We start from the raw sequence: 21851 nt of genomic DNA on the forward strand, positions 1-21851 counted from the left end.
AAGAAAAATAAATCTCCTCCCCATTTAATGCACTGTCATTTCAGTTTTCTGGGTATGTGAAATAGAAATTCAGCTCGTAACTGACAAAGCACTTTATTTAAGGAGTCTCTTAAATTTTTAAAATCTAGTGGTAAGACAAAAATAAAAACAACAACAACAAATTTTGAAAACCAGATAGTACAAGACCTATACATTCACACACACACACACACACACACACACACACACACACACACACACGGTAACACAGAGAACACTAAAAGTCAACTCTAAATAGCCAGAAAGCAGAAGATACATAACTGTGGATGGCTAATGAGACTTCAGTATCATAAAAGATGATACTAAAATTGATGTCACATGGCAGTACATACTGGATTGGGAAGTAAGCAACAAAGGCATGTCCACTGATCCTGAATCAAGACACCACCAAGATAGATGTGCTGAGAAAGTCTTAAAAGCTTGAGCTGGGACACAGACAACAAACAGCCTTTGGGAAAGCAAACAGAATCCTGGAGTTGTCTATAGGCCACGGAGCACAAAACTGGGGGCAGAAGTACAGAAGGACAAACATCAAACACTGTTTGGAGCACAAGGAAGAAAGCCATGTACTGAGTGGAGACTTCACAGGAAGCTGGGGAAGAAGCCACGGGGCACACAAGCCCTGAAGCTCAGTGAATGCTACACACATTTGGACTGATTCTGTGTATATTTAAAAGTTTCTGGGCAAAATAGTGATATGATAATCTGTATTCTTTCACTTTTTACAAAACTATTTTTAGAAAGTCATAGCAATGATTCTAACTGTATGAGGAAGGAAATGAATATAACATAAACTATTCTCTTGTATAGACAGAGAATTGAATCTTTGGATAAATGGCGCTGCTCCATATTATACTCATGAATTTCAGATTTTCAAAAGGATTTGAATCTTAAGGAAAATATATTCAAGAAATTATCCCTTTTTTCTCTGAGACTTCAGAAGATGCTTTAGGATCTTGTGTGCTTACGAACATCTCATAATTGTGGTATGGATAAATAATGGAGAAATGCTTGTAAACATAATTCACAAAACTCTATAAATCTGATAGAGGCTTAGAACATGCCTACCCATAAAATCAGAAAATGGACATCTGGCCTTCTGATCTTGAAGGCTCTCTATAAAAAGAATAGGAATTTTATATTATACTTAATATATATTTTACAATGCTTGAGTCTTTTGTTAATTCTCTAGGACCTTAAAATAGTTTCTTGATGTACTGTACCAATCTAGAGCTCTGGGTATAAATGCTCATTCTCTCTCTCTCTCTCTCTCTCTCTCTCTCTCTCTCTCAGACACACACACACACACACTCTTTGCTGCTGACAATTGCTTTCTGAATAAAATGTTTTCTACACTAGAACATATGGGAGTTGGTGGAGGTGCAGAGGGAGATGAAAGGATTTGCCTAAGCTAATTCCAGACTAGAAGTTGAATGGCAATTATACACCCCATAAGGCAATTTCATTAACATATTAATTTCAGGAGGTAACACATATCTAGGAGAAACACACTGAAGTCACAAGACCTAGATTCTATTTCTAGCTTTGCCATTGACCTTCTGAGTGACCTTGCATAAGTCACTCAACACCCAAGAGACTCAGACTTCTCTCATCAGAAAAAAAGAAAAGATATAACCTAGTAGTTCCCTGAGAAAAATGCTATGAGGTAAAATATTCATTCAGAGCATTTGGTGAGGATGTAACCATTTCTGAGAGATATGATGAACCCTTCTTCACTAGAACCTTGGTGAACCAGAATCAAGGAAATAAGACCCTAATAGAATTGGAGGACACAAAAAATATCTTTCCTAAAATTCACTTGATAGAGAATCTACCAAAAATCCCTGTCCCTCAAAGATCAAAGTGTATTTGATCTTCTACAAAAAAAAAAAAAAAAAAAAAAAAAAAAAAAAAAAAAAGACCCATACTGTGTTACAGGCCATGTTTAAAGTTCAAGTTCTCAGCCACTCTCAGGAGAATCTTAAGGCCATTTAGATCACATACACAGACTGATAACAAAATTATTCCCTAGTGCTATTAAGCATTTTCAGAAATGCCCTCAGCCTTTCAAATGATTAGGATTCCAACTGGCAAATTATTTTTCAAGAGCCACTCATGCAGGATGAGCAAACTTTATGGCAATCTTACGCAAAAGGCACTTGCTGCCTTGTTAGGAAAACAAGAAGCTGCCCCCAAAACACTCTGAGAAATGCTGGTACCAATTTGTAAGATCGCCTTAAATTATGGTGCATATGGAAAATGACAAGTTAATTACAAGTATGGAATAATTTTCAATCTTGGGGAAAAAAAAGTCATGGTGTAACCAGAGCAGATGGATGTTTTCTAGTTATAAAAATGCCCAATTCCTAAAGTAAGAGATGTTAAGATTTTCGGGATAGTCTTCTAGATAAGGGGCCTTCTAGGGGTTAAAATGCCATGACAAAGAAATAGCGTAAGTACCTTCAGCAAATGGTGATGTCCTAAATTACGTGGAAATTTAATATGTGTACTCGCTGGAAAGGAATAACATGGACTTGGGCACAATTACTTATGTAATTATTATAATAAAAACCTGACAAGCAGCTTATTATAAGAGACCAAGAGAAATCACAATGATGTGACCATCGGCAGCTCAGACTTAACACCAATTATAATCACAGCTTTCCAGAATATTCTTGTTCTGCTATTTACCAGTCAGTACTGGATTTTCTAGCCGAGTTTTATTCATACGAAGTGCCCTGGATTAAGTGCTCAAAGTCCTTGAAAATGACAGCATCTTTTTCTAATGTTCTAATACTCTAAAAAAAAAAAAATAAATGGTTTAAATATTTTAACTATGAAAATACAAAATATATTATTTGATTCACAGAATTACAGACACAGGTAAGACTGCAGAAAGCTTTTAATGAAAATCCCTCAGCTATTATGTTACAGGTGAAGAAGTAATGACCGCGAGCTTAAGTGACTTGCCCAAGGTCACGCAGCTAGTAAACAGACAGCTCAGGTAGTATGCTTCCTACCACACCAGCATGTCATCCAAAAGAACATGATGGAAGCTTCTTGGTATATCAATTGGATCAAGAACTCAGACATAAGAACACACATTTGATACATATTAGTATACTTTTCACATTCCAGTGAGTCAGGGAATCTATATATACAGTCACTATTAATGCTAAGTCTAAATCAAAATAAAGATTCAAGCTCAAAGCAAAGTATTTTCAATTAAATTTGCTTAAGATGAGAGAAAAAGACATGAAGAAAGATAAAGAACAAATGTTGGCAAAATTACCATATACAATTCCAATGCCAAATAAAATGTCCCTAGTGAATAAATGGCTGACTGTGTAAGAAAATAAACTGAAAACCTAAAAATTAAAAACAATAAAAAAGATACTTTTCTTTTTAAAAAAAAACACCTTAATTGTTACATTTGTCATATTTAAACAAATTAAACCATGACCTTTGACTTACGGAATACACTAATAGCTAACTAACAGTTAACTATTAAAAGTCAGGTACGGAAATAAACATTAGTTTCTAGCGTCACCAAAACCATTCAGAAAGCATATCGCCAAAAATGTGGGTTGGTGCTTTTGTTTTCTATACTGGAGATTTGATTCTTTAAGGATTTAAATGCATTGTTCTTATTTGGTGTATTTACCAGAAAAGTTTAGTATTATAAATACTACATCGCATGTTATACTTATCATTACCTTATAAAATACGATGCTGCAAGTAAGACATGGAAATAAACTTTACAAAAAACCAAAAGATACAATATTTTCATACACAGGATTGATTGCATTAATAATTAACAGAAACCTCTTTCACAAGGGAATATAATGGAAAGTTTTTCTTAAGCAAATAGGCAGCAACTCAATAGAAATTGGTAGAAACCAGAGGCTAATAAACCGGTGCCATATGGTTAAACAGTAAAACAATTATATAGTCCATTCAACAATGAAGATGGATGTATTATGAATTATAGGGAAACAAAGAAACTGCTTCTCAGTACACAAATATAAAACATAATAGCTAGCAGATTTTCTACTGAACTAAAGGCAAAGAGGCCTGAAGTTACAGAAGGAAAAAAAAAAAAAGCAAAAGCTTCAAATACTCTCTAAATCACAATGCCCTGAAATCGAGACCAAACTGCTTTTCCATGGAGTTTTTTTTTTTGTTTTTTGTTTTTTTTTTTTTTACCACAGAGACATTCTAGCACAGCATTTTCCCCCTTTTGTCTAATTTCAATAATATACCCTTTAATTACCTCTAGCCTCAATGAATGACAATCTCTCTCAGGATATGTAACTAAAGTTTCCAACATATTAATAAACACACGGTAGCAGAAAGAAAGAAAAACAGCAAAACGAAAAAAAAAAAGGCAAAAGAAGTCACATACCCTTTTCTGTAGGACTATTGGCGTTATTGCAGGCAGAGTGACTCTTCTCGCACTCAGACTCATGCCTGCTCTTCGTAGAATGATCCCCTCTTGTAGATCATGGACGAAATGAAAGAAATCTTTTACAGTTACTACTTGGGAATCTCAGGGCTCAGTGCAAAGAAACTAAGAAAGTAATAAATGTCACTCTGCTTATGTGATTCCAATCTACCCAAAGCCAATTAAGGATGGCCGTGGGACAGGACAAGGCAGCAACCAATCAAAGCTGGGAAAACTCCGCCTTTGTCCTTGGAAAAACATTCTGATACTTTTGTTTATGATATTTAAAGAACCAGATTAACAGGCATCTAGTTCACTTAACTTTTTTTTCCAAAACAGTGCAATTTAATGCCATCTTTGTTGACTAAGCAGTTATGTCTTTAGTTTACTAAAACATTTCAACATATGGCAGATAAGAAACTGTTTACATTGGTCTGTTTAAAGAACTTAAATATGCAGATGAACTTAATTTACTTGTGCAACTCATAAATTTGATAAATGGGTCGATTGCTACATATTATATAAGGCACAAAAAATCCTGAGGTTAGAATTGGTCCCAAAGTATTAATTTACGTGTTATATAAAAGGTTATTAATATTCATTGATGCATTTCATTTCTTTAACAGCTAAAATTTTTGTATTATGGGCTTTTCAACTATCCTTGAGGTTACACACTTAAGTATTTCTGTTAAATATTACCGTAACAATCAACCTAAAAATAATGTTAAATTTAAAAAGGGCATTAAACCACAATATATGAATTGCAAATGCTTATCAGTTTTTAAAAAGCACAGACCTGTGTAACCTAGCATATTTCATTCAATTAAAAGTATTTAAGCAATAACCATTGCTCAATGCAAATTCAAAATTTTAACAGGCATTTTGCCTTTTTTCTTAAAATAATTGAAAAGTAGAACATCTGGGGGGATTGGAGGAGCATCAAAGTAAAATCATTGGTGGCTAACAAGAACGTTTTCAATGAAGTCTAAATGAAGATTAAAAGAAACACTCAAAATGATAAAAAGTATCACAGTATTGAAACTAATCAGAGCTACTGTAATTATAAGATCCCTGCTGTACTGATGACTTAACAAGCATCTACTCTGTGTTCTTCAACTGTGACACATGGAATAACTCACTGTATTCGGTACAAGGGAAACTCCTTGTAATTGCTAGATTACAAGGTGGCTGTTGTATAGTAACAAGGCAAAATGGAAGATTCTAGGCATCTCAGACACAAACTTTCCATTTCATTATCTGGACTGCTACTAAGCAGGGTTCACTTTACTGCTTTATTTTGGGTGTGTTTTATATGCACAGTGATCTCCTGTTCCTAAAAAGAAAAAGAGACACTACAAACTCTAGGGTTCCCTACTTTGAATTTCAAAACCTACATAGATCCCTCACAATGGTAGCTAGGGAGGGAAATCCACTGAATATAAAAAGTCACAGGTGGATCTAATTTGGGGCATTCATTTGATCCTTATCCAATTAGGTTTATCGTGGCCTTTTAAAATAAAAAAAAAAATCATTAAAAATCTAGTAATACTAGGATGGGAGTTACCATTTGTAAAGTGAAAGATTCTGGTTTAACCTTGAGTCACTTTTTTGGCAGGCCAGCAATAACAGAGCCCACAGTAACTACGTAATGTCAAGATTATTATCTATAGTATTTGGCTTTTTCTTTCTCCTTTTCTCAATTTAGTCTTTGAATACTGCAAAGATTTGTTATCTCTGGTCTCAAAAAAGGAGTTCCACCATCATCAAAGCAGTTCATGTCCCTATATAATGAGGCAAAGTACCCACTATATGTTAGGCAGCGTGTTAGGTGGTAGGACCATATTGTTGAATAAGACATGGTCACTATCTCAAAGTGCGATAGAGATCATACATTTTTAAATTTAAAAAAAAAATCATACCCAGTACTGGGTTAGGTGAGTCTAATGGTGATGAGACGTCAAGTATCAAGGATGCGCCAAGGTAGAAGAAACTATATACATCATAGGTGAGATTACCACTTCAAGGAAGAAATGACATTTTCTTTGAAAAGTGATTAGGAGAAAAGAATACGTAGAACTTGATAGCTGATAGGGATACAAAGTGAGGTTCTCAAAGCAGAGTCTGCATTTTGAGGTCTAGGTGAGTGGGAAGTCAAAGATGCTGTTTCACTTGACACTATAGAGCTTTTTAAACACTAAAAAAATCCTTCAAGTCAAAATGATGCCCAGGATCTATATTTATTGCAGTGCAATATACCTGCCCTATAAGGGCTTAAAAAAAACACTTGACAGACAACTCGTGTGATAGGTCATCTCTTTAGAACACTCGAAAATTGAAGTTTAAAAAATTCCAGTGAAAACCATGAAGAGCAAAGTGTGGCATTTTGTGACTCTATGTTGCCAAAAAGGTCATTGTCTTTGAAAAATGAAACTTACATACACTTTTTCCTCGTCAATAGGCAAAAAGACTAATGAGATGACATTCACACTTAAGACAGGCAGAGTCTCCTTTTTCAGTGATCCTTTCCAAGTGTTCATATTGACTGTGTTTTATCTCACTTCTTACTTATTATAGACACTGACTCAAAATTTAACTTTAGCCTATGCCTTTTTTACCATTATTATAAATGACTTTCACACTCACTAACCTTGTCACCTGACCCTTAGTTTTTTTCAGCTTCTGCAAAATGAGGATAAAAACCCATGGCCAACAATTTTAGAACTGCTGTGAGGGTCAAGGAAACCAAGCTTGTGTGGGCCTGGAAGAGACCGAGGCAGCTGCTGAAAATGCTTTGCTGTCACAGAGAAAGGGGCCTAAGATGCCCCTTTTCCTTAGACTGTGGCTCAGGTCCTTATTTCCAAAACTGAAATTTGATAAAACAGGATTTGAGCTTAATACAGCAGGATCCACAATGAAATATATAGGACAGCACTGCACATTACTTTGGTTCTTGCTCAGTATTTTGATAGCAATAGAGTACATTTTGCCCCTCAAAAGATGCATATCAAGGTTTCAATGTGGATTAAGAATACCAAAAAATAACTATTATTATGATTATTAATACAATATATGTGAGCACCTAATATGAACCAGGCACTGAGCTAGTTTTCATTGAATCCTTATAACAACTCTATGAGGTAGGCACTAGCTAGTCAATAGATGAGAAAACAAAGGCCAGAAGAACAGATAGCTAAGAAATGGTTTCAGATATAAGTACATATTGCAAAAGAACCTGCCCCACTATTCCACGCTACAATATTCTTTCCCACATTGTACTATATAATTTGATATAATATTAGCATAAAATATCACCATACAGTCCTTGTTTCTGATGTACCTAAGCATGTGTTATCTTTACTAAGTCAATAAATATGTGTGAAGGGCCTTACTGGGTATAAAATACTATGCTATTTGCTGTGGGGAATTCAAAGTTGATAGCTCCTGATTCCTGCTTACCAAAGGAGCTGACCCATGACAACATGTAAACCATCAGTCAGAGTAGTGTACAAGGTAGGATCGGAGCAGAAGAGGATTCTGTACAGGTACCAGCCAACCTCTAGGTTCCCAGCCTTTCCAACTTCTCCCACTCAACAGAAACAAAGCTTCCTGTAGCTCCCAAAAGCACATTCTGTATGTCTACCTCTTTGTTCCTAACGTTTGCTCACTAAACCCCACCAATCTTTCAAGGCCCATGACGAGACATACCTCTTCAGAAAGTGTCACTGATCCTGTTCTTTCGAACATCTCTCTCTCTTTTTTTTTCCCCACTAGTTTACCTTAGAATTGACCGGTGGAGAAGAAGGGAGACACAATACACGCACATAAGTTACCTATTAAGGATTAGGAACTTTATATATGTTATTTTATTTTATTGTGACAACCCGGTAAAGCAAGTATTGTTTAATCCTGTTTTACAGATTCCAACCATATCCAGCTTTTCCATCCTCTCTCTTTACCTTTTGTCATACACTAATTGAGTCAAGCTACTATTTCTTATGTGTGTGCACTTTCTATCATTTAGAATGTGGGCTCCTGGGAGGTAAGAACAGGTCTAATTTACCATCATGTTGACTTACCCAGTGGTTTTATACCAAAAAAATCAAATGCTATAAGCCAGAAGAATGGCTCTTGATTAGTAAGTGCTACAAATACTTCTTTGGCCAAGAAATCAACCAATCACCTGCTTTACACAAAACATAACTTGCTCTGCCCCTTCATCTTCCCCCTCTACATTGTGCTATCGTGCCTCCTATTCTGGGGCAGCTCATTGCCTCTCCAGGTTCATCATCTCCCACAAAATCTCAGATCAATACTCACCCCTCGAAGAAGTCATTCCCCCATCTAAATTATACGACTCCTTATTTTGTACATTTAAAAAAACTTTTTTTAGTCTTTATTTCTGAGAGAGAGAGAGAGACGTTTATTCATTTTTGACACAGAGAGGGACAGAGAGACAGAGCATGAGTGGGGGAGGGGCAAAGAGAGAGAGAGAGAGAGAGAGAGAGAGACAGAATCCGAAGCAAGCTCCAGGCTCTGAGCTGTCAGCACAGAGCCCAATGCCGGGGCTCAAACTCACGAACCACGAGATCATGACCTGAGCCGAAGTGGGATGCCTAACCAACTGAGCTACCCAGGCACCCCTGCACATTTTTAAAAATTAAACTTTTCTATTGCTCATGTCTTACTCTGCACAGACTAATCCATTGTTTTAATAGCTAATAAATCCTTTCATAGGCCGTGGTTTTCTGCCTAATGAAAATACAGTCCTTAAGGGTGGGGCCCAGTCTCTTATTTCTTCTGCTGCTCCCAGAATACCTAGCAGAGTGCGTTCTGTACACAGTAGGCATTATGTTCAGTCACAATCAATGTGGAAAGACTAGTCGCTCCGGTTACATAGTGGACAAGCCTCCTTTCTCGTCTTAACAATTGCTAGCCTTATGATTTATTCTGAACAAAAGCACACAGTCTTCCTCACAGGAACATTTGGATATTCTTTTGCTACCTGACATAGTTCTACTAGTGGTCAGTAACGTAAACACTACATTTAACTGCTGTCCTAAGAACACCAATTTCAGATAAATCTTAAAATGTTTTATGATAGCAATTAATGGTCTAGATATTTAGACATAAACTCAGTACCTCAAGTTCTACCAGCTTATCTTACTCTACTAAAGGGCTTTGCTTCCCTGTGTATGTGACATGGCATCGGGCTTCTCACTTGATGAGGCTGATCTGATCTACCTCTATCCTATTTCTCCCTCTACTTGACAGCTATTTCCTTCTATCAGGAATGGCTAGGATTTCTCACTGATTTAAAATCTGATAGAAAATTTCTTCTTTAAAAGAAATTACTGGATGAGTTATAAGCCCTAGTGATTATAAATATTACCAAACCAAGTTTCATTCAAAGCATTTTAAAAGTGCCTATGTATTCTATAACTGACATAGTTTCTAGGAGCACTATGCCCACCTACTAAGGGACTACGGTCTATAGGAGGGCAGATGGACACTTAAAAATAATTTCAATAAAGTGTTAAGTTCTGTAAATGACTATAAATAAAGTGGTGGAACTATAAAAGTAAAAGAGCTTAACTTCACCATGAGACAGCAGACATGTTAACACTGAGTGAGAAAAAGATTCCAGAATGAAGGTAATTCCAGGTAAACAAAACATACACAAAGATGAATCTGGAGAAACATGGAGGGAAGAGCCAGACAAGAATGGTCATTCTATGTCACGTGGACGAATCTGACTCTCATCCGCAAAGGTAGCAATATTTGTTAAGATGTGAATTTACCTCAGAGTAGAAGATGAAGTGTGCTATTTCTGAGAATCCTAACTAGAAGTTAGGAAAACAGTGAGACGGACCTAAGTGAGTTCAAGAGAGGAATGGAAATTACCAAATTAGAAAGGAGTCAAGATTTCAAAGATGACAAGGAGGTAAAAACAGCAGGATCAAGTGGCCAAATACATACAAAAGTCATTAATTGTTTCTTATATATGAGCTTACAATATAAGTTTTAATTAACAAAAGTATAGGCTATAAAAAAGATAAGCATCCTGTCTATGCCCTTCGTATTTCATATATTTTAAGGTTTTCTGAAGAAAAATAGTCTTTGAAATTTTGGAGAGATAAGATCAAGAAAGAGCTGAAACAGAAAACCAGCACCTACCTCTCTTCATGCTCCCAAAACCTTAAATTGACAAGAAGAAGGAAGAGGAGCAAGAAAAAAAGAAGTATTTCCTTGGTAAGAAAAAAGAAATCCTATTTTTTTAAACGATTCTGGGATATAAGAAAGGTACTTCAATCGGCCGTGCATTAAAAGAATTTCTAGAAGCAGGGTGCCTGGGTGGCTCAGTCGGGTAAGCATCTGACTTCAGCTCAGGTCATGATCTTGCAGTTTGTGAGTTCGAGCCCCGCGTCGGGCTCTGTGCTGACAGCTCAGAGCCTGGAGCCTGCTTCAGATTCTGTGTCTCCCTCTCTCTCTCTCTCTCTCTCTCTCTCTCTCAAAAATAAATATAAGTTTAAAAAATTAAAGGAAAAAGAATTTCTAGAAGCTAGAAGGTCACTGGGATGAGAGTGATGAGAACACATGCAATTACAGCAGGAATTTATGTATCAGAGAAATAATGGTGAAGAAATTAAGTTTAGAGTGTATATATATATATATATATTTTTAAATAGAAGTTTATTATAAATACTACGTAAATACTGAAGAGTAAAGGAATGAAGAATCTGAGGCAACCAAAACTTCCCCAAAAAGAAAAAAAAAAGGAAACATCTAAATGAGTAGTTCCACATTAATAAACAGACAACCAAGGATTACTAAACATTTGAAGAAAATAGACAACAGGGAAAAAGATAAAAATATGAACAAAAAAATAAACCCCTTCTCGAAATATCAGCAATAATTGAGAAGAAAATTAGAATTTTAAGTCTAATCGGACTCCTTAGATCAGGTGAAGATTCAAGGTGCTACAGCACTGATAAAATAGAATGCTGTGTTAACAGGAGAGATCAAAGAACCACAGACCATTCCTAGATATTATAAATAGTATAGAAATACAGTAATATATTAATATAATAAAACTAAAAACTATTAAGTGGTATGGAAGATAAAGTTGAGAGAGAGTCTCCTATAATGTAAAGTAAAGGTCAAAGAAAAGAAGAAAAAGGAAAAAACAAAACAAAACATCGAGGAACAACCCAGAAAGATAAACACAAATAAAATATGAGTCACAGAAAGAGTAAAAAAAAAAAAGTGTAAGAAATAAGAAAAAGGCAGAAGTTCCCTGAGCTAATGAAAGTTATAAACAATTAAACTAAAAAGACCCACAGAAGGCTAAGTAATTTCAATGAAAAAGGAGTCACGTTAGATAAATAGTGGGAAATGGGACAATTCCAAAGAGAAAAGATAAAATTCCTAATGCTTCCTGAGAGAAGAATTCATGTTTACCTGCAGTTGTGAATATCAGACTGGTATCAGAACATAATCCTATTTCTCATCAATATCCTCCATGAACATAAGCACAAAAATTCTCAAAAAAATAATAAAAACCAGGGCACCTATAATCAGTCAAGTGTGTGACTCCTGATCTTGGGGTTGTGAGTTCAAGCCCCATCGTGTGTGCAGAGATAACTTAAAAAACAAATAAAGACTTTTTTTTTTTTAAAGGCAGAGAAAAATAATAAAAACCAAAGGAAGTCAGAAATCCATCTCTGCAGGGAACATCATACCTCTGTAGCAGTGGAAATGATGATATTAAGAAAATTTCAGGGGCACCTGCGTGGCTCAGTCAGTTAAGCATCTGACTCTTGGTTTCAGCTCAGGTCATGATCTCCCAGTTCGTGAGTTTGAGTCTCATATTGGGCTCTGTGCTAACAGTGCAGAGCCTGCTTGGGATTTTCTCCCTCCCTCTCTCTCTGCCCCTCCCCCACTTGTGCATGTTCCCTCTCTCTCGCTCTCTCTCTCTCTCTCTCTCTCTCGCTCTCTCAAATTAAATAAACTTAAAAAAAATTATACTTTCCCATTTCCATTAACATAGAAGAATTAAAGACTGAAAAAAAAAATCAAACACAGAAATGAAAAAGGTTCTTAGTTTAGTACTTGGACCTTGACTTTCCTTCTCATAAATACGTTCCAAGAACCACCCATTCCTTGAAGATGAACAATATAATGGAACCACTGCTGAATCCATACAAGCATCCTAATAATGGAGAGAAAGGAGAAAAGGTACAGGAAAAATAAATGGCAGAAGACTGCTTGCAAGAAAAGTTCTGCCAAATTTCAGATAAAACTTGAGAGCATAAATTTAAACCAAGAGTAAAAACGAATGAAGCAAAATCATGTATGTTCACCCACAAACCAGAAAATTAAAAGCAACAGGGAATAAACACCACAACAATAAGAGGAGATGAAACATTGGCTGGCAGAGCTCAAGAGATTTAACTGCTATGTACTGAAATCTACAGTGAGATCAGAGGTAAGGTAAACAGATGACAGATACAAGAAGAGCAGCCAAAGAGAGAAGACAAACTGTTTTAAATTTAAGAAGCATTAGAAACAGAGATCTAAAGACAAGTTAAGGAGATCTCCACACCTATAACTAGAATCTCCATAGAAGAAAATCAAAATCATCGAAAAGAATACATTCATGAAGATAAAATGTAAGAAATGTTTTTTTAATAAAACACCTATTGAAAGGGCGTACTTCCCCCAAGAAACACCTTTTAACAGTAAACAGTAAGATACCTTATCAAAGTTACTGGACTTCAAATGTAAAGAATCCTTGGACATCAAGACAAAAAAAGCTCTAGTAGCTGTAAGGGGGGGATCCACCAGGTGAGTATTTATCCACAACAGTCAACAACACGCTTAGGTGGACCCCACTGCCTCTGGTCACACCACTGGATAGAGTAATGCCTGTGAAATCCTTGAGCAGAGAAATATAAATGAGATTTTAAAATCTAGCCAAACTCATTCATTATAAAGGCAACAGCGAATGTTCAAAAGTTTTGAACATATGCAAACACATAAAATCGTGTTCCCATGGGATTTTGTTGAGGAATTTACTAGAAGATAAACTGTAGTCATCCAAGAGATGGCTGGAAAAATCAGAGTAAAAGGACTATAATAAATACCAAAACTACTTATGGGACTAAATCACTATGTCATTATGTTGCTATAATAAAATACAAGCAGTATAAGCCTTAACAATGCAGAAACCATAAAACAAACAAACAAAAAAAAGATGAAAGTCGAAGGAGGAAAAACATGGAATGTTACTCAGATCAAAAGATATTATTTAAAACTGATAAACCACAAAAGAATTTAAGTAAATTATTTTATAATGCTAAAATCAGCTGGTAGAAAAGGGAAGAGGAAGAGGAAAAATATTATGTTTATTATCGCTCCTTACAGAGGATTAATAAATAAATCCTTAAATAAATAAGAGGATTAAGGTTTTTTATGTTGTTGCAGTCATGACAACAGAAACATAAACCTTTCTAATTAAAAGAACACAATGCTAAAAAGGCAGAACACATTGTGAATTCTTTTCCAAAAGCTGTAAGTTTTAAAATATAATATAAAATAAAATAACAGTATTCATACTAAACTTTTATGTTATCTCAGTATTTAATACAGCCAGACTTACTCACTGAAAGGAAAAAAAACACTTTGCATTTGAATTATTAAGCAGATTCCACTCTATTCTGTGGGAGAAAGATCGGTATAACTAACTGAGTTTGAAAACAAAAGAATGGGTGGAGAGAAAGGGGCAAAAAGGGGAGAAGAAGGGGTGGAGAAAGAACACAGAGAGGCAGATAGGGAGGGAAGGAAAGAAAGAACACAGTGGTCGATATCATGCAAGACTGAACCCAGGACAGCACTAAAAAAGCAACGAAGATGACTTCATAATGCTGAATGATGTGAATCACAATAAAATATCTTGATTATATCTGTCATATAATACACACTTGTAAAGCATACAGTAAAGGAACTATAAGGAAAATCAGATAGAAACATTATTAACCAACCCTCTCAAACCATGAAGAACAAGCAGAATTTTTTTTTTTTTTTAAGTAGGCTCCATGCCCAACGTGGGGCTTGAACAGTCACATGCTCTACCGACTGAGCCAGCCAGGTGCCCCAAAGAACAAGCAGATTAAAAAGTAGCTATAAATATAACAAATAGAAATAGGCTAATATAATTAATAATATAGATTTGACTGTCACATATTGAATTCTCAGATTAAATCAGAGATTGTAACTTCTCTTTAAGAAAGTGATTTTAAAAATAAAAATTTGGTCACATTTTAGGTCACAGATAAAACCCCCCAAAATTTTAACACTGGAAAGAGTGCAGACAACAATTTCTGATCACAATACAGCAACATGAAAATTACTACTAAATCTGGGATTAGGGAGCATCTAAAAATTTTAAGACTCTTCACATAACTAAGAAAAAACAGAAGTGGCAGAATATCTGTATAGTAGTAATGAGGAATACAATGGAAACACTATAAATCACATCTTATACTGCTAAAATGGTTCCCATATTGTAATTCATAGCCTTAAACAACATTTCTATTAATAAACAAGAATGAAAACAAATTCATTAGCATCCAAAAATTAGAATGTATCATTAAAGTAAACCTGAGCAAAGCAGAAGGAATAAACTAATAAAGACAAAGGGAGAAAGTAAACTGGTAGAACTAATAAACAAGATCTGTTCTTTGGGGACAAAAATAAAATAGATAGTTAGGGAAACAAATCTAGGAGATAAAATAAAGTACCAACATATAAAAGAAGAAATAATACCAGAGAAATAAAGAATTAAAAGAATATTGAGAAACTACTTTTTCCATTTTATGAAATGATTAATTCTCCAGGGCAGTATAATCTACATATATTGAATCCAAAAAAACCAGACAATTTGAAGACATCAGTCACCATAGAAGAAAGCTGTCAAAGAGCCACCATCCCAAAGGGTTGGCCAGTCCCAGACAGTTTTTTTCACAGATAAATTCCATGTAACCTTTAACAAAGAGATAATTTCCTATGCTAGTCAAACTGTTTCAGAGTAAAGAAAATGTGCAATTATAACCAAGGAAGTTAGAAGAACAAGATCAGTGAGGAGTGTCTTTTCATACCTGATATACCCGATATAATATAAAGCTGCAGTCATCCATTTCTTAAAAAGGCACTGACACATCCATGTGTATATGCAACAGCTGGTATTGAAAACCAATTGAGAGGGGCGCCTGGGTGGCGCAGTCAGTTAAGCGTCCGACTTCAGCCAGGTCACGATCTCACGGTCCGTGAGTTCGAGCCCCGCGTCGGGCTCTGGGCTGATGGCTCAGAGCCTGGAGCCTGCTTCCGATTCTGTGTCTCCCTCTCTCTCTGCCCCTCCCCTGTTCATGCTCTGTCTCTCTCTGTCCCAAAAATAAATAAACGTTGAAAAAAAAAATTAAAAAAAAAAAAAAGAAAAAAAATAAAAAAAGAAAACCAATGGAGAAAGGGTAAGACATTCAAAAAAGATTGTGCGCATTTGAGTAAACTAAGGGTACAGGTTTCTTTACCTAACCTGATATACTAAAATGGACTCCAAAATTAGAACACTAAGAGAAATTTCTAAAAATTAACTAATTCATAAACATGATGGAAGAAATAACCAAAAAAATGGTTTAATAATCTTGTGGTGGGAAAAGCCTTACTAAGTAAGACCTACAAGTCCTAAAAAAGGTTAACACATTTAACTCACAAATATTTGTAATGTTTATGGCATAAAACACATACATAAAACTCAAGTGCAAGGCATAGACTGAGGGTATGTATGTGCAACATACTTAAGAGAGGACAAATATCCAGAATACACAAAGAGTTCCTAAAAATTAACTGAAAAACAAACCCCCAAATGAACTATGGGCAGAAATGGACACACAATTTAAACACACATAAACATATTATACCACTGAATATAAAAACTTGAAAAGATATTTCTACTAATAAGAGATAGGTGTGTTAAAATAAGGCATTTTCAGGACTGGACAAAAATTTAAGATGGATAATGTCAAATAATACTGACACCAGTGTTAGGAAAAGAGTGGTACTCTGAAACACTAATGAAAGAATAAATGACAACAAACTTTTAAGGAAGGAAATTTGACAGCATCTATAAAAATCCTAAGAAGCCACAACCTTTGATATAAGTACTCTTTTTCTTGTTCTCTACCATCAAAGTAGCCTAAATATTCATAAAGGATGTTTATAAATATATAAATGAAGGATGTTCACTCATCACTGTTTAGTAGAAAAAAATAGAAACAATTTAGATATTGAAAATGGTAACATATTAATGAAATACATTGCATTCAAACTATGGAATTCTAGATAGCAACTGATAGTAGTAAGGTATGGATTAACAAAAAAGATTTTAAAATCATACTGTTGAATTTTTTTAATTACACAACAATAATTTAGTATGACCCTATTTGTGTAAAAACAAAGAAAATACCTAAAGTTTTATATACACCCACTAAGTATAAGAACGTAGAAAAAAAACTTAGAAGAATCCATGCCAAATTTTTAACAATGTGATCTCAAGGGAGGAAACTGAAATTAAGGAGAGATAGGATCATGAGTGGTTATTTTTAATGCATTTATTTTTATAATTTTATAATTATTTACTATTCCTGCAAAATTAAAACACAAAAAGCTATAAGGGGCGCCTGGATGGCTCAGTCGGTTGAGCGTCTGACTTTGGCTCAGGTCATGTTCTCACAGTTCGTGGGTTCGAGCCCCGCATCAGGATCTGTGCTGACAGCTCAGAGCCTGGAGCCTGCTTGGGATTCTGTGTCTCCCTCTCTCTCTGCCCCTCCCCCGCTCATGCTCTGTCTTTCTCTGTCAAAAATAAATAAACATTAAAAAAAAAAAGCTATAAGATTCCTCAAGTTAAAGGTCAAGTATTTAATAAAAGTAGAGTGCCATGAGCTCTGAACTGCTCAGATACTGCCAATGGCTCCTTAAGAATCTTTACGGTATTCTCTACTTTGGCAAGAATTTCTGGTATTGACATTTAATACATTCTATGGATATAATACCCATTTCTTTAAAATACATTTATTTAAGGGGTGCCTGGCTGGCTCCATCAGAAGAACATTCGACTCTTGACCTCAGTGTCATGACTTTGAGCCCCACTTTGGGTGGAGAGATTATTTAAATAAATATTTAAAATTTTTAAAAAATAGGGATGCCTGGGTGGCTCAGTCAGTTAAGCGGCCAACTTTGGCTCAGGTCTTGATCTCACAGCTCATGAGTTCTAGCCCAGCTTCAGGCTCTCTGCTGTCAGTGCAAAGCCTGCTTCAGATCCTCTGTCACCCCCTCTCTCTGACCCTCCCCAGCTCATGCTTGCCCTCTCTCAAAAGTAAACATTAAAAATTTTTTTATTTAAAAAAATTAAAAATAAATTAAAAATAAAATAAATAGAATAAAACATATTGTATTTAAGAAATACATATTATTTATACAATCACCAAATATTAAAATTGTCTATGAGATCATCTTGTATAACTTAGTTTCCAGGAATCCTTTCTAAACTCCTCTGGTAAAATGATCATTCAGCACACCGTGAAAACCTCCAACTACAGAAAGATAATAACCACTGTGTGTTGAAATCTTTGTATCCCTGTACCCACTGGGTTCCCAGCAGGTTATTAGCTATTAGCTAAATGAAGGCGTGCTCTAGTTTTTTGGGTGGTACTTTCTTCTGGTACAGATCTTCAGGTACAGATCTCCTGTCTCTGTTTCTGCCTTGGAGCAAGTGAAACAAACTTGATTTTAAAGAGCAAACAGTGAAGATCAGCCACAAAATATATTTCCACTACAGACACAGAACTACCAAAACTTGCACCTTCTAGCTACCTTCTAGCTTTCTCATTAAATTAGAAACTGGTCCCTTCTACCTTCTAAAGACTATCTCTTTGTCTCCTGTGACAGGCTGAATAATGCTCCTCACAGCCGAAACAGTCCATAATCTAATCCCTGGAAGCTGTGTATGTTATCTTACATGGTAAAAAGCATTTTGCAGAGGTGATTAAATTAACAAACTTGATAAGGGAAGATTATCCTGAATTATCCAGGTGGCCCCAAGGTATTCACCAGGGTCCTTATAAGAGGGAGGCAGGAGGGTCAGAGCTAGGGAAGGCTATGCGTCAGCAGAAGCAGAGAGAAAGTGAATCAGATGTAAAAGCAGAAGCAGGGGTCAGAATGATGCAGGATCAAGAGCCCAGGAATGCAGGTGGCCTCTAGATGCTAGAAAAGGCCAGGAAATGGGGTCTCCAAAAAGAAAAAGGCCCTGCTGACACCCTGGCTTCATATTTCTGAAATTGTGTGCTGTTTGAAGCTACTAAATTTGTTGTAATTTGTTACAGCAAAGTAGGAAACTAATACATCCCTCTTTCCCTGCCAGCTTCTTAGGAGCCTTACTTGATATTCTCTTCTCTCTTTTAGTATTTAAGCTTTTCTCACCCAAATTCCCCTCATTGGCTTTTAAACATATTGAAGCTCTCAGATTTAAAGACATAGGATGCTAAGGTTTCCCTCCAGCTAAAGCAGCTACCTTTTCTTTCTTTTACCAACAAAGTTCTCCAAATCTAATCTAAGGGCTCTACTCTGAAGGTCCTAACCCACCCTGTCACCAATGATCTCCTTGAAGCTAAGGAAAACGGACTTTTTTCATCCTCCATTCTATTTACCCTTCAGTAACATGTGGACAGTCTTGGCAAGCTTCTCCCTGTTGTCTCTCCTTCGGCCAGCTTATTCGAACCAAAACCTTCAATTACCACATTATAGGAAGATACTCACTAACTTCCATCTCTTGCTCAGATATCTCTGTGAAGCAGTATACCCATATACTTAATTGGCTGTGTAATATCCCCATTTGAATGACTCAAATGCACCTTGAACCCAGAAAATCCAAATCAAACTCATGATGTCACTGTCTACCACCCAAAGCTGATCCTCTTCTAGTATTTCCAGCTCAGTCAATGACATCACCATCAGCCATCTAGGTTCATAAGTCAGGAATTTGGTAGCAATTCTGACATGCCCCACTATTCACGTCCTATATCCATTTTTTTCACCAAGTTCTGCTAATTTTACTTCCTAAGTATCTTCAAAATCAATCTATTTATTTTTATCTCTGATAACACACTCTAGGAATGAAGTGGAAGCTTCTGATCTCCATGACCACATACTTCTCCTTCTAAATGGTCACTGGAATAGTTAATGGGAGAACAGAATTCTGAGTGCTTATAAAAAGATTCTCCTTCCTTAACAATTTCACCATGATTATCTGTCCGAGCCCCTCAAAATTAATATCTTTATGCCCTTTTCCCTGTTCATGTCAGTCACTCAAACCAGAACTCCTAGGTCATCCATTCTTGGGCCCCATATTCTCTACTTAGGATATGTACATCACCTCCTCTCATCTCATCACCCACATTTCCCCAATTACTAAAATCCTTTACCATTCCTCTGGATCTCACAGTTAATCAGGAACAAAATCCCATAAAATCCAACCACGTCTCTCAATTTCTCCTTCTTCTAACTGCAACTGATTATCAGTGAAGATCACTGTTCCATACTTCCCAATGGCCCTGTTTCCATAAGTTCTTCTTGTTCCTCATTGCTCTTTTTTAGACACATCTCCCTTCCTCTTTTCTAAATTTGCCTAGCTTTAAATCTTTTATCATTAAACTATACCACCCACTACTCCTCCTTATAGCAGTTATCTTTGGCCATCTGAGCTACTCTCACTAATGTATTGAGGTTATTCATCTGATCAGAGAATAGAGTGAATATTCTCAGGGAGAATGTGACTTCATCTAGAACTTCTTCAATTTTTCATACACAATGTCCAACATTTGATAAGAAGCCCACTGGCATCCAAAGTGACAGGGAGAGGGTGGAACAGGAGGGAAACAGACATGGAAAAAGATCTAGACATTGAAGTGACAAGATACGGACTTCAAAATAATTGCAACTAATGTTTTTAAGAAAATAGAAGACAAAAAATGGAGAATATATAAGAGAACTCAAATCTGCAAAACTGAATGAAATAAATATTGTGAAAAATTCTAAACATTTGTTTTAAAACACGGATATTTAAAAAATATTATTGAAAAGGACAATAATGGAATTAAAAACTCAAAATGGCCTTAAGAGCAGGTTGGATATAGCCAAAAAGATCAGTGAACTAGAATATCTCAGTAAAAATACTGACTGATACAGGAAGAGCAAAGTAGGAGGAAAAAAGAGCTTTAGGTATGTATGAGGCAAGGAAAAAAGCTCATAATGGCTTCTAACAAAGAACTAGAAAAACAATATTTAAAGAACTTTCTTTACATGGTCAAAATACTCCAAAACTGGAGGGCATGGGTGGCTCAGTCAGTTAAGCATCTTGACTTCAGCTCAGGTCATGATCTCTCAGTTCATGAGTTCAAGTCCCATGTCAGGCTCTGTGCTCACAGCTCAGAGCCTGGAGCCTCCTTCAGATTCTGTGTCTCCCTCTCTCTCTGCCCCTCCCCCACTTGTGCACGCATGCTCGCTCTCTCTCTCTCTCTCTCTCTCAATCTCAAAAATAAAAATAAACATTAAATAAACAAAGAAAACACTCCAAAACTGAGGAAAGCCATTAAGTCAGAGAATTAAGAAGCACTATGCATGTTAAGCAGACAAATATTTAAAAATAATAATTATGCTCAGCTAAAGACAAGGAAAAATCTTAGAAGCAGCCTGAAGTGGGGAAATAACTTCGAAAATCCAATAATGAGACTGACAGCTTATTTCTTAACAAAAATAATAGAAGTCAGAAGACAATGAAAAGACATCTATGAAATGTTAATAGAAATAATGCCAACCTAGAATTTTAAACACAGCAAAAATATCCTTTCAAATAAGGACACTTCTAGGCAAAAGAAATTGGCGATAATTTGTTACTGGAAGAATGGCACTAAAACAAATATTAAAGGGAATTCTTCAGGCAAAGGGAAATTGATTTCAGATGTTTTTTAATTGCAGAATGCAAGGAGCGCCTGAGCGGCTCACTTAGTTAAGTGTCTGACTTCAGCTCAGGTCATGATCTCTCAGTTCATAAGTTCAAGTCCCATGTCAGGCTCTGTGCTGACAGCTCAGAGCCTGGAGCCTCCTTCAGATTCTGTGTCTCCCTCTCTCTCTGCTCCTTCCCCACTCATGCTCTGTCCCTCTCTGTCTCTCCAAAATAAATAAATGTTAGAAAATTTTTTTTAACTAATTGCAGAATGCAAGGAAGAACAATGGAAAAGTAAACATATTGGTAATTCAA

General features: G+C 35.9%; 1 protein-coding gene across 4 annotated transcripts in view; it reads right to left on the bottom strand.

Annotated features, from left to right (window-relative positions):
- GRB14 (growth factor receptor bound protein 14) overlaps window positions 1-21851 on the bottom strand; it is a 117749-nt gene that overhangs the window by 58990 nt on the left and 36908 nt on the right. The window contains exon 3 of one of the 4 annotated variants that reach the window (XM_086718784.1): window positions 4445-4533. The exons of 2 other annotated variants lie outside the window; for them this stretch is intronic. In XM_086718784.1, the coding sequence (XP_086574910.1) occupies window positions 4445-4533 (89 nt within the window). Of the gene's footprint in view, window positions 1-4444; window positions 4722-21851 lie in introns of those variants that run through there. One more of the 4 variants, XM_025934824.2, reaches the window with a different exon arrangement.

Source organism: Puma concolor, chromosome C1 (genome assembly GCF_028749965.1).
Source record: "Puma concolor isolate L17-30 chromosome C1, mPumCon1.1.hap2, whole genome shotgun sequence".
In the NCBI taxonomy this organism is placed as follows: domain Eukaryota; kingdom Metazoa; phylum Chordata; class Mammalia; order Carnivora; family Felidae; genus Puma; species Puma concolor.